The sequence below is a fragment of the Anolis sagrei genome, chromosome 5 (genome assembly GCF_037176765.1).
Source record: "Anolis sagrei isolate rAnoSag1 chromosome 5, rAnoSag1.mat, whole genome shotgun sequence".
NCBI lineage: Eukaryota > Metazoa > Chordata > Lepidosauria > Squamata > Dactyloidae > Anolis > Anolis sagrei.
In genome coordinates this window covers 184,559,617-184,572,889 of record NC_090025.1, presented here as the reverse complement: position 1 = coordinate 184,572,889, position 13,273 = coordinate 184,559,617, and the positions used below count along the sequence as shown (strand labels likewise).

The 13,273-nt window shown below is 39.0% G+C and overlaps 1 protein-coding gene across 3 annotated transcripts in view; it reads right to left on the bottom strand.

Moving 5' to 3' along the window:
* Positions 1–225: 225 nt before the first annotated feature.
* BCAT1 (branched chain amino acid transaminase 1) overlaps positions 226–13,273 on the bottom strand; it is an 87,100-nt gene continuing 74,052 nt past the window's right edge. For all 3 annotated transcript variants that reach the window (XM_060776587.2, XM_060776590.2, XM_060776588.2), the window contains 3 exons: positions 11,791–11,931; positions 10,040–10,114; positions 226–8,408 (listed from right to left, as the gene is read on the bottom strand). In XM_060776587.2, coding sequence (XP_060632570.1) covers positions 8,367–8,408; positions 10,040–10,114; positions 11,791–11,931 — 258 coding nt within the window. In that variant the 3' untranslated portion in view covers positions 226–8,366. The remainder of the gene's footprint in view (positions 8,409–10,039; positions 10,115–11,790; positions 11,932–13,273) is intronic.

The window sequence follows — 13,273 nt, the reverse complement described above, 5'->3', positions numbered from 1 at the left end:
AAAGACATTGCAAAACTACAACAGCCAGGATTCTATAGCATTTAGCCAGGGCAGCTGAAGTGGTATCGAACTACATTAATTCACTCTTAATGTCATGTGATAGGTACAGCAGTCTTCCCCAAGCAATTTCCTTCCAAGATGAACTTTGGTTATTTACAGATATTTTTTTTCTTCAAAACTGAGCAAGCATTTGCCTGTTGTGCAAACAATAAAAATATAAACAAGTGAAGGTAGAGTTTTTATTTATTTTTTTCGATAGGATTGTCACGCAATATCAAAATACTCTGCTGGTTTGAGTGTGATCCGTTAACCTCTTTTACATTTAAGGAAAAAAAGGACATTTAAAAACCAGAGCCTTTAGCAACCAGAATCTGGAAAAACAAGCAAAAGAACCCCCATCTCATACAAGTTGACTCCATTTTTACATAAAACAGACCCAGGATACAAAATACTCCTCTATTACATTGCAAAGACACAAGAGTGCACTCCAGTTAAACTCAGTGGCCACAGAGTGAAGAGGTGAGTATCACATACATGCATTCAGCTCTTCTGGACTTTGTTAGTCGCTTGCCTAGATGTCTACCTGGAAAGTGCTTGTGCCAAAAAGCAGGTTGGGCATTTGGTAAGGAAGCAAAACAGAAAAATATAAAAGATCTCGAGTTAATACAGGAATGCAGTTACAGGAGGAAATGAAATGGGTCCACTGTCCCCCTAAATCAGAATTCAATTCCCAAAATGAAATTTTTGTTCAGTCCCCAAATTTTTAGCACTGCAGAGAATGGAACACTGAAAGTTTTTCACAATTGAAATGCTCATTTATACTGTGTTTGCATTCTTTGCAAGTTTGGATGCCTAACTGTATTTAAAAATGCTTAATTAAAGTTTTAAGTTACTTTAATATTAGAAGTCTTATGTCACTGCATTGGGGAGTGAAGGAAAATGTCATGGGGGCAGAATTCTTATCTGGATGCATACTTAGGCATGGCGGATGCAGACAGCAGCCTAGGTACCAACTACATCAGAGAAAATAGAGAAACAACTGTTTACAACCTTTATGTTAACTGTTAAAAATTATGGCTTCATATACTGAGCAAGGTAAGTTTCTAGAGCAATCGTCTCTCCACATTTGCAGGTTTTATTATTAATGATTCTGCCTCTGCTGCTGCCCTACATGTGACTAAAAAAAATACATTCTTTTGAGGCATTTTTCTAGATCCTCCAGTGTGATTCTACAGCCAGTTCCCCCACCCCCAAAAAGACCTAGCCCTGTGCCTGTAGCCCCTGCAAAATGTGGAAGGACTACAGAAATTCCTTTTTACAGCCAGAGTTTTCCCTGGAGCACTTCTCTTGAAAGGAGTCTACACAACCTGCAAAATCTCCATGGACTGCAAAGTCTCCATGGGCTCCTGACATTTCGCTCACATCTCTGGCGGGCATCCTCAGAACTTGTGACACCACAGATGCCTGCCACAGATGCAGATAAAACATCTGCAGAGAATGCTTCTAGAACATGGCCATATAGCCCGAAAAACCTAAAACAACCCAGTGTTTCCAGCCATGAAAGCCTTCAACAATACCTCCACGGGCTCTTGGGCTGGAGCTACACCGACACCTTATCCCAGGTGACATACACCAGATCATTCCCAGGATGGTTTAGACAGCCACCTCTCTGCTGCTGTAGAGATGGGAGGGAATCCTGACCACCCAGTGGTACTGAACCTGGTTCTATACTGCCAGACAGCCTCCCTTACTGTCACCTCCCATTCTTCTCACTGTGGAGGTCTTTGGGTGCAACATGTGTCCTGCCAGTTGTGTCATTGCCTGGAGTGACATCAATTAGGGTGCCAGAGCAACAAGGTTGGGGGGGGGGGCTTCTCGCATCACCTCCTCGCTCTGGCTAATATCACTCCAAGCAACAAGTGACTGACAAGGCCCATGTCACACCTGGGTAAAGTCAGTGACATACAGTGTGTCAACTCCACCCAGACCTAGTAAACATGGGATGAAACATCTTGAAACTGGCTCAGTTGTTTACATAGACCCAAAGTTATGAGTTGTTCTGAACTCTGGAAAAGAATTCAGAGCAGGCCACAACTTTGGCTAATGTGGGTCAATTATGCAGATTAACTCCATGCATAGTCCGGTCGCCGCACAGTTGATATTGCCAGCTTTTGCTCTAAGTGGTCAGTTTAGATGTATCCTTAGTCTTAACACCACTTTATCATGGATCTTTAGATGTAGTACTCAAGGAAATGCACCCTAGGAACTGGTAATAGGAAGTAACTGAAGTTCAATTAATTACTTTGACACAACAGAGTAAGCTACAGAGTAACAATAACCTGTGTTAAGCTTTAGTGGAATGTAAGAGTTTCAATCTCCCATCAATGGGTGTGTTTGGATTCAGTTTGAGCAATTAGAGAGGAAAGAGGAAAGGTCACATGGTGGCATTGTGCAGATAGTGAGGAGCAGAGATGCACTGGCAACAAATATGGAAGTTATGGAGGGGGTAGGGTGGGATGTAGAGAAGACCCTTGGAAAATCTAGGTTGCACTAAAGACTTGGATGAGTTGGGATTTTCAAAAGAAAACTTCTAAAAAAATTAACCTATCTCCATTCTGCCCAAGTAAGAATCACTGACAATATATGGGGGACTGGAAAGAGAAAGGTGGGTGCTAAAAACAGCAGGATGCTGAAAATGCAACATCTACTGCTAATTTTTGAGAAATGGAAATCTCATCTCCAATAGATTTGTGTGAGTTGTAATCCAAGGCATCTGAGTGGGAAGAAAGTGCACAGTTTTGTTTTTAAAAATCTGAATTTCACTCAGAATTTCCAGATTCCATCATCTGAATTGGGTGAACCAGGCAGCATCTTCCAGTATTTCTCAATGGCACAATAGTAGCAGCAACACATGAATAACTTCAGTCTAACATTTTGGACAACAGGAACGATAACAAGAAAAAAAAAACCCAGGTGGGTAATCAATGAAAAGGCAATCATGTTAATTTAAAAACAAACAGATCCAAGTTCTGTTGGAGCTAGTCAGCTAACAGAGCTGCTCGATCGTGTCCATATTTGCAGTTTAGTACAGATTTGTATCTGTATCAAAATGTCATTGGCTTCAATGTGCTCTATAGAAGAAAATGTGACATACTGAAGGAGGTAATGACAGGCTCCTTTCTCCTTCGGCTTCCATGTACCCTGAAATTACATTCCACCTAAAGTTTTTGCAGATCAGTTTTCAGAATCCATCTTGGCCAGGAAACTCTGGGAATTGGAGTCTGAAAAAGTAACATTTCCAAGTTCTGGTTTAACTCTTCAGTTGAATTCCCAAGAAGTATCTTGTCAAAGATTTGCTATGACAGCAATGCATTGGATGTGGCTTTGGCATAGTTATACCAAGAACAGTCCACTTTCTTGGCAATTCTTCCTAGTCTAGCATCTTTAAAATCTCGATATTCCAAACCTCTCCAACATCTGTACACAGAATACAGACTTAAACAACTCAAAAATACATCTTGATATAAAACATCCCCATCTAGTAACAATTCTGTCCCTTTGTATTACAATGTCACATTTTTTATAGTTTTCCTTCAATCATTATCAGGGGTATACAAACAATTACAGTGAATGAACAGCTCATCAGGACTAGAGATACCATGAAAGTCTATAACGGTTGTGGCAAAATCATTTAAAATAAAACTTCTATGAATCGAGAATAATTTGAATATGACTTCATTCTAGTGTGCCCAATGTTTTTCAGGATATATGCCAAGAACAGGCCTTTTGCAAAACCAACAGGCCCCAGGTCCCCCATTCAACGCCACTCCCAAGTACTTTGTATTACCACAGGAATTACAAATCAAGAGCTCTGTGTTTTGACTCTGAGAGTCATAGTTCCACTATATACTATTTAACCTGTCTATCTCAAAGATAAAGTCAATACAGTAGAGTCTCCACTTATCCAACCTTCGCTCATCCAACATTCTGTATCATCCAACACTGTCTGCCTCCCGCCCGGAATAATGTCCAGGGTGGGAAAAAGAAAGAACTCTTGTCTGTTTTGGTAATAAATGCAGTAATTACGACATAACATCACTGTGTATTGAACTGCTTTTTCTGTCGCTTTGTTGTAAAACATGTTTTGGTGCTTAATTTGTAAAATCATAATGCAATTTGACCTTTAATATGTTTTTCCTTAATCCCTCCTTATTATCCAACATTTTTGCTTATTCAATGTTTTACCAGTCTGTTTGTGTTGGATAAGCGAGACTCTACTGTACATTCTTATATTCTCTGCCTACTGGGAAGCCAGGCCTGGTGAGAAAGCCCGCCAAAGTATTTACCAAGTTGTTTTCGAAGAGGGTCTTCAAAATTGGTAAATACTATGGGAACACTTTAAAGAAAAGAAAGGAGGAAACTAGGGATCTGGGTACTTTATTTATGCTCTCCACCAGCTCATAGTATCCTGAAATCAAAACCAGGCAGAAGGGGGTATTCATCATATTCACAAGGGGAGGAAACTAGAGGTCTCTATCTCAGTGTACCACCAAACATTTTACTTTAAAATTCCAGCTTTGCCACAAGCAGAACATTTTTTTTGTTCAATAAAATATCTGACACAAGAAGACATTTTCACCAGCACAGGCATAGGGGTCTGTGAGCCCAAATTGTAGTGTCTCACTGTAAAAAAAGCAGAGGGGGGAGATAATGCAGAAACAATGGCAGTAAAACTGCTAAATTATTCCCTGCCTCTCACTTTTCACCTGGAATCCACTCCCCTAAAACTGATTTCTCATTTCTCCACTTAAGATAGCAGAGTTTTTAGGAATCCTGATGGGGCTCAAACAACTGAGAGGAGGATAGTTGGAAGGGGAGAGTTGCGGTGAAGCAAAGGCTTAAGATTCCTTTCCTTATCCCTGCAAATGAATATTTTAGACATTTCAGAAGCAATTTGGCTAGATTTTTTTCAACTGCTTCCTTGAAGGGGTTATCCCCCCCCCCCCCAAGTAAGTAATAGAAAAGTATTAGGTAGGTCAACAAGCAATATAATAAGCTTGTAACATCACTAAATTATTGGGGAAGGGTCCCTGTAATACGTTACATAACGAATAGCTTCTAAAAAGTAACTTTCCAAAAAAAATAACTTTATTTTCTTGCCTTTTTACAATGAAATAGTGACAAAGAGGATTCTCAGATGCCATCTTTGCCACCAAAATTTTGGTCTCAACCAGGCGAAACCCTTAATACACTCCCTCTGGTAAAAAGGCACTCTTCAGTTATGATAGTAGCCTTGGTCATGTCATCTTACTACTCAACATCAAATTTACAGCACAGTTTACTAAAAATGTGACCAATTACAAGCAGGAAGTTGAGAGTTCTAGATACACCACCATTGGCTAGCAATACTTGGATTAAAAGTGAACAATGATTGGAGCACAACATACACGAAGAAAAATAGACAGCACTACTTCTATCTCAAGTGGCACAATGTTTTTCACTTGACATGAATACAAGACACTACAATGTCTGGCATTATCTGCTTCAGCTGAGCTTCAATAAAGTAATACAGAGGCTTCTGAAATGGAAATCTGTCCCTGGTGTCTTTTGCTCATTACTCTAGAACAAGGCTATATAATCCAATTGGTCAACTCAACCATAGTAGAGCCAGGCCACATCTACACTGAGCAAGTTAGCAAAGTGGATATCTATGATGGAGCAGCCCCAGATCCAGCAGGTACACGCTAAATGAAGGGCCAGGACTGGGACATCCTTCATTATACAAGGTGCTCGCATGATCACAAGAAGGAAGTCAATCAACCTCCAAGAACAGGAGGAAGCAGTAGTGCTAGTGTAGAGGATGAGCCATGTGGCTCATAGGCAACATTTCACCCACTTCTGGTCTTAATTTTTAGTTCTGTTCTTGCACAAGAAAAACATGAATACTGTGCTATAGTACCACTCCCTGAGATGCTAGATGTCCTTGTTCGTGTGCCTGTTGACATGCTTTCTTTCTACCACAACCATTCCCACCATCCCAAACAGTAATACAGTTTGGGAATGATCATGTCATGGTTCTAGAGAACCATGAGGAATTGATAGGAGAGGTGAGGAGAGACTAAGAGATTCTGAATATATATCTAGATTTTTTATCAAATCACCAGGTAGAGGTAGGTTCTGTTTAAAAAAAAGGCAAAGTTGAAAATTTCACACATTTCACCCTACCTGTATATAGAAAGAAAGAAACTGGCCATTTTGCAAAGCCCTGCCTTAGTGCAACAACAAAACAGAGAAGCCATTCTCTGCACTGTTTGATTGGTTGCCTTACCAGCATCATTCAATTGCTGCCCCATAAAACTAGAATAACATTTACTTAATAAATATGTTGCTACTGGAAATGCGAGAGCACAGAAGAATGTATTAAAGTAATCTCTTTGGCAAGGGATGTCTTAAAGCTAGCTGAGAAAAAAAATCTGATCATCTCACTTAGTTCATATTAAAATTCATGTGGGGTAAAGGAGAAAAAACAACCAAGGCTATTAGCTGCAGAGATATGAACTCGGCCAAAATTGGGAGAGATCAGGACAGAGGGAAAAGGCAATAAAAAAGAAGAAGAAAATATTGCAAGAGCATGGATTAAATAACATCCCATCTCATTTGAGTTCCTATGCTTAATATGTTTCTAAAAGCCCTATTAGAGGTTTATGGTGTGAACTACATGGTCTAGATAAGGGTGGATAGAAGATAGATCAAAATATACAGTAGATTGATGGATCCTTTGGCCACAGATGGACAAGTCTATTTGGCTCTTGATGCTTAACATGGCAACAACAAAATGGCAGCGATAATGGCACCAATAAGTATCTCATGTAATACAGATTTGTACTAGCATATATAGAATGCAAAGTTCACGGGGTGCAAAAAGCAATTGACATTGACCCCTGAACCACAATTTTGCTGTCTGTGGTCACTATTTTGAACTGGCTCTAGTTAGCGGCTAGCTGCTAGTAAAAATAATAATGAAATGGATTATGCAAGCATCTGCTCACATCCGGTTATATATTTTCCAACATGTCAGAACACTTGAGATAGTACTTGATCAGTTCTTCCACTAGACTAAAGTTCTATCCAAACAACCAGCTTTGCTCTTTGAACTTGTTTGTTTGTTGTAGTGTTGTGGATGGTAAACATAATTAGACTACATGAGGTGCCTGGGAAATATGACCAGAGCTCAGAAAAGTTACTTTTTTTAGACTACAACCCCCACAATCTACCAGCCAGCACTACTCCAAACGCTGGATGAAATTCTACAACCAATAGAAAAACAACTGCACAATTAAGTGCAGTATAGACATTATCCAGATCTAGATCACCTGACGTTCTATATAATACCTAATAGTATGATGATGGCAGAAGTCACTTAGAATTAGAAACAACCTGTGACCTGAATTTGCTCATGGTATGCCATCCCCAGGTACCATAAGAAAACTCAGTTCAATGCTTATTGTTTAGAAAAATACGTAGCCATGAAGCCTGGCTTAATTAACCAAGGCATATATTGGACACATTAAAAAAGAGATTCATATAGAATGCTAGAAAATGAAGAGAAATATCCATCCACCTAAAGGATAAAAAATGACACCCCCTCCCTGCAATAAAAATCCTAAAATAAATAACATATATCCCTCTGAGATCCAAGACCCTATTGAAACTGGGTGAAGTTATGCCAATATACATATCATAAGTCTAGGAGATGAAAGGCAAAAAGAAGCCTGCCAGGAGGGACTTGGCACCATCTAGCATCTTTTGTGCAATCTGGCAACACTATTATTAGTAGGTACTAGATACCTCCTTACAGAATGGCAGAAAAAGTAGTTGTGCTAGCATTACTGGGGATTATGCTAGTATACTAGAGGATTCTGGCTTCAGAGACTTCAAAGGCTTCTCTGAGACCTTTGGCAATTGCACGGCATGTACCAATTTGGTGTGCGGTAAAAAATCAGAAAGTATTGGATTTGCACTGAAGAGCAGTTGAAGAACTTTGTAACACACCTGTCAGTTGTACCAAGGACACGAGGGGGCACCAAGGAATCCACTAGGGGAGTGTCTATTGCTTACATCTAGCACCTCTACCAGAAGACAGGTTTCTATTCTAGAGCAAGATCACAGTAGAAAATCAAAATGATTGTGTTCACACGCCCTCCTGGCACGTGGAAATGATCACCCCCATCCCAGCCTAGGAACAAAGTGATAAAACACAGAACTACTCTATGCAGAGCTACAGTAAAACTGGTCATCGTTCCGGTGGTACTTCAGCCTGCCTGGTTGTGTTGCCGGAAGGTCTGAATCTTCACTGCTGTTTGTGCTCATGATACCACAACTGACCACTCACTGTCTTCTCTTCCATACTGGAAAAAAAAAGAAGCAAAAGGCATTAATTAAGAGAGTAAGCGTGCTACAGTGACTAGAATGCCTAACAAAGGTGAGATCTTGGACTTAATTCTCCCTCAACCATGAAGTTCAATTAATGACTTCTCTCCCAAACAAAACATTTTTTGTAGGGTTCAACAGGCAGACAGCATCACAGCCTGATCCTGAGAACATCCTCTTTAACAACAAACAATCTCTGGATACATTCTGTGCTGTTCACATTGATATCAGATAAGGATAATCAATGTAGGCATTAGATTTACTCATGCGCCTATTGTTGTTTACAGTAAAGTTAATAGTTAATCTATCTCAAGCAATGCTGTGAGTAGGTTGGACTGAAATCAGTGCTAAGGTTCAATGGATCCTTTGGCCAAAAGTTATTGTTTATAATAATAATAATAATAATTAGGTTCTTGTAGGTTTTTTCAGGCTATAGGGCCATGCTCTAGAGGCATTTCTCCTGACGTTTCGCCTGCATCTATGGCAAGCATCCTCAGAGGTATTATTATTATTTATATCCTGCTTTTCTCCTTCATGGCACCCAAAGCGGCTTACAACATACTAAAATCATGCAAACAACAAATCAAATATATTGATAATAAGCATAAAACATCTATAAATAAACAGTTTAAAACAACAATAATATGCATTCACATTCTTGTGGCATTATATTGCACTTTGTTCCAGTCCATAAATATGATGGTGTTTCTTATTACTCCAGCTTAGTTCCTTCACTAAAGGCCTATCTAAACAGGAACGTTTTTAATTGGTTCTTGAAAGAGGAAAGGGAGGGATCTGTTTTAATTTCTTTTGGTAGGTGTTCAACAGGGTCAGGGTGTCCACCAAAAATGCCCTCTCCCTTGTTGATGTCAGACGCATTTGCGACGGTGGTGGAAATGAGAGTAGGGTCTCACCATAAGATCTTAAACAGTGGGCAAGTTGGTATGAAGAGATAAGTAAGTTGGACCTGAACTGTTTGTAGTCTGTTTGCCTTCCTGCACAGTTTCTGGGCTCATTCCAGCTCCATGTCCCACCTGGAGAGTAAAGAAGGGCTGATGTTTCTATCTAATCCAACTTGGGTATTGGTGGTTTTTGGTAATATTGGTAGAAGAGTGAAATACAGAACCGTAAATCCGAATAGTTTGCTGCAGATAAACTAAACTTATTAGTGTATTGTCAAAGGCTGGAATCACTGGGTTGTAGGTTTTTCGGGCTGTATGGCCGTGTTCTAGAAGCATTCTCTCCTGAAGTTTAACCTGCAATTATGGCAAGCATCCTCAGAGGTTGTGAGGTTACAGCCTGAAAACCCTACAACAACCCAACCTAAACTTATTAGAATCAATAGGGACTGCTAAGTTGTCATATACTGTTGGGTTGTTTGTTTTAGGACTTTGGGTGGGTTGCCAAAATAGCAAATCGAACTGGAACTCTGCCTAGAAACCAGAACCCAAGTTTCTGGTAACATTTCAAGTTTTGCATTAAATCCACTTTTTCAGAAATCCAAGTTGGCAGGTATTACATTCATGTTGCAAAAACATATCTGAATCTGCCTCCTAGTTCAGAAGATCCCATGTAGACCAGTTCACTGGAAATGTAAAGAGCAGCTTACTTGGATATCACTCAGCTGGTTCAAAAACCGGGTAGCTATTTGAGGTCCATTGTCCATGGTTGGAATGTGCAAATTCTAAGAGAGAGAAAGGACAATGATATAAAGCTGTTTAGAAATGCTGTAGTTCCTGTGGAATATGAAAAATAAGCAGAGTACTTTATTTTCCCTCTTCCTCCTTCTGAGATGTGACTTCAATTACCTTAGTCTTCTTTGAGATTAAAATGTTTAAGGTACAAACAAATTCCCAGTTCACTGGGAAACACCAACTGCAAACAGAGCTGACAAAGAAGCCTAATAAACATTCACTGCTTTAGAAAAATAATAACCAAACAAGCCCAAACACAATGAAATTCCTAAACAATCAACAAATTATTAGTCATATCTGAGCCTTATTAGCCACGTTTTGATATAGTGAAAGACATTTGGTTGACGGCCTCTCTGCTCTGTTTTTGACAGCAACCAAAAACTCTCCTGTTTAATAAATAGGCTTTCAGTTTTCTAATATTAAAGTCAGGATTGCCAATGCCATTTTTTGCATTTCTATGTATGGCTGTAAAAGTATAAGGGCTGTGGTGGTGCAATGGGTTAAATCCTTGTGTTGCTGAACTGCTGACCTGAAGATTAGGATTTCGAATCTGCAGGACAGGGTGAGTTCCCGCTGTTAGCCCAGCTCCTGCCAACCAAGCACTTCAAAAACATGCAAATGTGAGTACATAATAGGTACCGCTTCGGTGGCAAAGGCATAAGATACTTCAAGCTGTCATTGTTGGTGAATGGGCTTATTAACAAACGACCCTCCTCATAAATGTACAGCAGAGTAACTTAGCAGCAGCAGTGTGATCCAGCATCAATAGCCAAAAGTGATAAAAAGAACAAAAACACACAGACCAATGTTATCTCTTCCTTAGGAGGCCTTTCTTTAAAGCAAAATAATATGGTTGAACTATTTACAAGAACAAGGTTACCATGACACAAATAAAGTTCGAGCTTCACACACGAGGCCTTCTCATACTGAGGCTTACCTCACACTAAGGCGTTCTCTCACACAGAGAGCTCTCTCAGACTGAGGCATTACTAAGCAACAGGCATACCTTATACTGAATTACAGCTTTTGCTGAGTCACTGCATTCACTTAACCCTTTCAATGCTTGACTCACATTTTTGTAATTAAAAATACCTAGTTAATTTTTAATATTTCTGACAGGTATACTAGTGACATGATCAGGAGGTGAAAACGAAGGCTCCTCGGCTTTGTTTGTGATTGTGTGTTTCACTGAATTGTAACAAGGCATTGAATGTTTGACAATATCTGTTTACACTGTAATCTGCTCTGCGTCTGCAAGGGGAGAAGGACAGAATATAAATAAAGTGTTGTTGTTGTTGTTGTTGTTATATTACTATCAACCCATTCGAAATGTGATGCAAACGAAGAGTTCTGCGAACATCAAAAAGACAAATAAATGTGCCTAATGGTCAACAGTAACAACAAACTTCGGTCTTTAAAAGTTTGGAATAGAGGTATACACAATTGTTGTGTTATTTCTAAATATGTAACACATATTTTATGTGCTTTTGTTTGAAATTAATGACTTAAAAGTATGTTTAAATTGGATTAATGGTTTAATGCTTTTAAAAAACCTTTGCTTTAGCTTTGTTGCTTTAACCTAATTTATATGGTAAGTAGCTTTGAGTCCCAATTTGAGAGAAAAATAGGGTATAAATCAAATAAAGAAAGAATCAAATACTCTCACCTCTCCTAGGTATAATATTGTGGAAATGGGGCACACAACACAAGCCGTCCCAGCTCCAAACATCTCCTTCACTCTGTTTTCCTTCAAAGCAGCTTGTAGATCGCTCATGGTAATGTATCGCTCAGACACTTTGAATTCTTCCTAAAAAAGTTGGATAAGCACAGAATAAATCAGTAAGATCCATTCCCTTTCTTTTAAAAGCAACCAACTTGCTTCTATAGTCAAGCAGCAGTTACAGAGCAAGGAAATTCTTATTTAAGGTTTTCTTCTCTATTTCCCAATAATTAGTGTCCTGAATGTGTATGAACCATAAAATACAAAGTAAAATACTGGTTGACCTTGGGTCTCTCAAAGTCTGCCTCACAAGATTGTTGTGAGATAAAGTGATGAAGAAGACAGAACTATCTATGCTCCCTTAAGCTTCATTGAGAAAAGGTGAGTTATAAACATACTAAGCAAAAAAAGCGTTATAAAACTTTATAAAACATTAGAAAGTTGAATGTATTGTCGAAGGCTTTCATGGCCAGAATCACTGGGTTGCAGTGAGTTTTCTGGGCTGTCTCGCCATGTTCCAGAAGCATTTTTTCCTGTTGTTTTGCCCACATCTATGGCAGGCATTCTCAGAGGTTGTGAGGTCTGTTGGAAACTAGGCAAGTGAGGTTTCTATATCTGTGGAATATAGATAAATACAGATATATAAACCTCACTTGCCTAGCTTCCAACAGACCCCTCAATTTCTGAGGATGCCTGCCATAGATGAGGACAAAATGTCAGGAGAGAATGCTTCTGGCACATGGCCATACAGCTCGGAAAACTCACAGCAACCCATTAGTTTATGCTCTGATCTTCAAGTGCAGAAACAAGGCAATTTAAAAATACATACATTTTAGAATTTTGACATATATTATAAAAAAACCCAAATGCTAGTCCAAACTGCGGTACAAAAATTGAATCAATGATAAATATATGGTTATTTACCATTCAGCAATTGATTCAAAGTCTTTCCCTCACTTTGTACCAGCAATTATATTTAGTCCCCAATACATAAAATTAGAGATATATCAACAGTGTAGAATGAATGCAGGTTGACACTTTAACTCCCATGGCTCAATGATAGAGGATCTTGAGAGTTATAGTTTTACAATTTCTTTATCCTTCTCTGCCAAAAAATCCTAGAGCCCGAATTGTACTCATTAATGGTTCGTCTTCATCCTGGAAAAAAAGTGCCTAATGAAGTGCCACAGGATTTGGTCCTGGGCTCAATATTGTTCAACATCTTTATTAATAATTTGGATGAGGGTTTAGAGGGTGTGCTTATCAAGTTTGCAGATAACACCAAATTAGGAGGGATAGCTAATACTCCAGAAGACAGGATTAGAATTCAAAATGACCTTAACAGATTATGAATTTCAACATGGGGAAATGTAAGATATTCCAATTAGGCAGAAAAAAATGAAATGAAAATATAGAAAAATGGGTGATG